The sequence below is a fragment of the Papilio xuthus genome, unplaced genomic scaffold (assembly GCF_000836235.2).
Source record: "Papilio xuthus unplaced genomic scaffold, Pxut_1.1 DF825946.1, whole genome shotgun sequence".
Classification (NCBI taxonomy): Eukaryota; Metazoa; Arthropoda; class Insecta; order Lepidoptera; family Papilionidae; genus Papilio; species Papilio xuthus.
Window position 1 is genome coordinate 14,877,005 of NW_013532703.1, and position 3,358 is coordinate 14,880,362.

Below are 3,358 nucleotides of genomic sequence, written 5' to 3' on the forward strand. Positions count from 1 at the left end.
TAATCACATAACTTGGAATTGAGAAAATTGAGTAAGTTGATTTACGAGTGAAGATTGCCTTCAAGCCCTCCCTCCCTTAGCCCCCTCTACCAGCCTTGAATATTTACGGTGCGGTTGCTAGTCACGAGTTTATAAAGATGATAGTAGCTTTCATGGAAAAAGTACTTCTTTGAATATGTTTGTTTTATGTCAATCTAATTTATTTTGATAAAAGCATTTTAAACGTGTTTATTGTAATATTCGAAAACACCCTGAATAATATACTGGGTTATTTAGATAAAGTTTGAAATTGCTACGAATCAAAATGGTCTACTATTTGGAGAATTAACCGCAAGGCATGTGTGCGGTTAACTCGAACTTCAACAGAAGTTTGAGTTTAGTAGCAAGCCTACAAAGATAACTATTTCATCGTAAACTTATACTACAAAATCCCGCTGACGACCTTTACTATTGTCATAGTGAAAATATAATAGATCGAAAAAACCAACAAACAACATACAAAAAAAAACAAACGAATAGCCAATTAAATGGAAACTTATTACTAAATGTAAATGAAAACACGATGAAATCAAGATGACTTTCAAACTTGTATAAGTTTGTGTTTGTTCACGCCAACGTAGCATCGTGTAATCTAGAACTTTCCAGACCTCAAGTGAAACTTATGAATTCCAGTATTTGTTAAAAATTTGCGCCGTATGCTTGTTTATATAATAATTTAAAGCTTCTGTTGTTTTTTCGAACACAAATAAGATGACTTATTGAAATGTGGGGAAAATGTCAGTGGTATTTGTTCAACGAAAATCTCCTTTCTCAAGGTTGTCGAAAGAACGGTCTTTAATTTTTTTTTTCTAAAATCTGTCAGGAACAGATATTTTATCTAAAATATTATGAGCTATTTATAATAATAATATAAGCAGAGTGTATGTGGTAATGCAAATTATATCAATTTTAATTACTCCATCGGGAGTTAATGATGTGAGTTAATTGCTCTTCAGAGCTTTGATCGTGTGGCAAATAGTTTCAGGCATATATCTGAACTATATTATTATTAGCACTACTTCATCATTATTAAATAATTTTATTTTACGCTTTTATTCAAAACAAACATCTAATTCTAACATAAAAATATTGAGTGAGTAGTTTTAAGAGAATATGAAGAGATTGAATTGTTATTAAGCAAGCTTCATCATCATCAAGCCTGTCTCAGGTCACTGTGAAGTGTAAAAAAAATTACGATAAATATGCAAGTATGTATTGTGCAGAAAGTTGGTGGTGTTGGCGGAGGGCGCTGGGGGGCGCGGCGGGCGGCGAGCGCATGGCGCTGCTGTACCGCGCGACGCGGCTTAAGGACCGCGCCGACACACACGTCTTCACCTTCGTGGTGACGCGCTCGGCCACTCGCGAGCCAGACCGCGACGTCACCTCAAAGGACTTCTGCTGCTCCCACCAGCGGTGGGCAGTCGCCTTCAGCCGCACTGATGCCTCTTTAGGTAAATATTAACCTCTGGGTATACATAAATCAATGATTTAAAAATAATTCTATTTTATGTTATTTGAACAAAATATAGGTACATGTGTATAATTAAATAAGTATAATAAGAACGCATGTTTGTCGAACTGAAATTTATATAGAAGACCTGTAAAATAAACATTGGTTTTTGTTACTCGTACATTGAAATTGAAATATTTCAGATACACGAAATCGTTCTGTTTTTATAGGATCAACTGGACTAAGTAAAACAAGATGAAAGTTATTATTGTATTATTTTAACAGGCGTGTACCTGGTATGGCGGGGTGCGTGCGAGGGTATGCGCGTCTATGTAGACTTCACGTTCACTTTACTGAGCCGCGACCACTTCACTGCGAACGAGGGCTTCTCCGGCAAGCAGGTGCGGTTCAGCGCGGGAAGCGCAGCGCAGGGGCGCGGCCGGTGCATCACGCTCGCCGAGCTCACTGCCAAGTTCGCGGATGCGCGCGGCGAGTTCCAACTCGAGCTCACTATGTCGAAGGTCCGCACATTGTACTCATGCGAGCTGCGAGCGCCTCGTCTCGATACGCCGCCCATAGCATTCGCCGGATTCGACTGGTCAGTGTCGGCGAGCGGGGGGAACAAGGAGCCCCTTACGCTCCGGCTGGTGCGTCTATCCGGGGAGGGACAGCGCTGCCGGGTTCGGTATGCCCTCGCTCTTGGAGAGGGCGAACGGCGCCTGCATTCCGGTCCACTCGAGTGCGTATGCGACCCCGAGGGTCGAACTCCGCCCTGGAACCCTCGTCCTCCGTCTCGTATTCTACATAAGGGTGTCCGGTTGACTGTGGAGCTGGTATGGGCTCGTGCGCTTGCAGAGCTGGCGGTATCGGCGGCCGGGCGCGCGGCGACGTGCTACGACCGTGACAAGCAGGCGTGGGCACTGCGGTGCGACACTCATTCCGAGACAGTGCGCCTACACATGCTGTACCGCGACGTACACCACGTCCCGAGGAATCACCTGCGCTACGTGAGTTGGTCGGCGTGGCTGGTGCGCGCGTCACCAGCTCCGGGCGAAGCCGACGCTGATGAGCTGCCGGGCGCACCTTTCGAACACTACTATGCACAAGAGAGTGCTGACGAGGGACTCATGATGGAGACCGCACTTCGGGTGGAGGATATTTCGCGAGCTGGGTGTGCCTTTCTGCACGCGGGCGGTGAGCTTCGCGTTCGCCTCGAGTGGGGCGACACCTATCTACTCTTCCAAGCTACATACCACGTCTACGATGACCTTTGTCGCCTGCACGCTCATCAAATGAGGTCGGTATAGACGTATGCACATACATATTGTCTGTAATCACATCTTGCATCTTGTTACTTTATCTGTAGTGCGAAATATTGTGTTAATTTACTTGATAGAACTTCATTTAGAATATAAGTAATATGCTATATATCTAATGGTTTTATTGAGGAAACATGCTAAACTAGTCTATTTGTTTGCAGGCGTGAAATAACAGCGTTGCAGGCAGAAAACTATTCGCTGGAGCGGCAGCTGTTCAGCTACCAAAAGAGCCTGGCGTATGCGCAGGCACAGGCGGGGGAGCCGGCGGGCGCAGAGGCCGCGGGGCGGCGCTCGCCCGCTGAGCGCTCGCTGTCCACAGACACGGAGTATGCGTGAGGCGCGCTTGCCCGCCGCCGCACCCCGCGCCGCACCCCGCGCCGCGCCGGCTGTCTTCTCATGTGTTCTCCATTCTTCTATCTTCTCGACTGACTCTGACGTTTTTGAGCGATTTATCTATTTTTCTAAAAGTTTTACGGCGAGCCGTACCTCGCCCGCACGCTTGCCGCCGCCCGCCGGCGTCCCCTGCCGGCCGACGCCCGCACTCTCGCCG

General features: G+C 46.6%; 1 protein-coding gene across 1 annotated transcript; it reads left to right on the plus strand.

Annotated features, from left to right (window-relative positions):
- Positions 1-1,315: 1,315 nt before the first annotated feature.
- Positions 1,316-3,144, plus strand: LOC106124190 (uncharacterized). Its single transcript, XM_013320658.1, has 3 exons — positions 1,316-1,490; positions 1,775-2,786; positions 2,970-3,144. Exons 1-3 carry the CDS (start codon positions 1,316-1,318, stop codon positions 3,142-3,144), a joined length of 1,362 nt encoding a protein of 453 aa, XP_013176112.1.
- Positions 3,145-3,358: the final 214 nt, after the last annotated feature.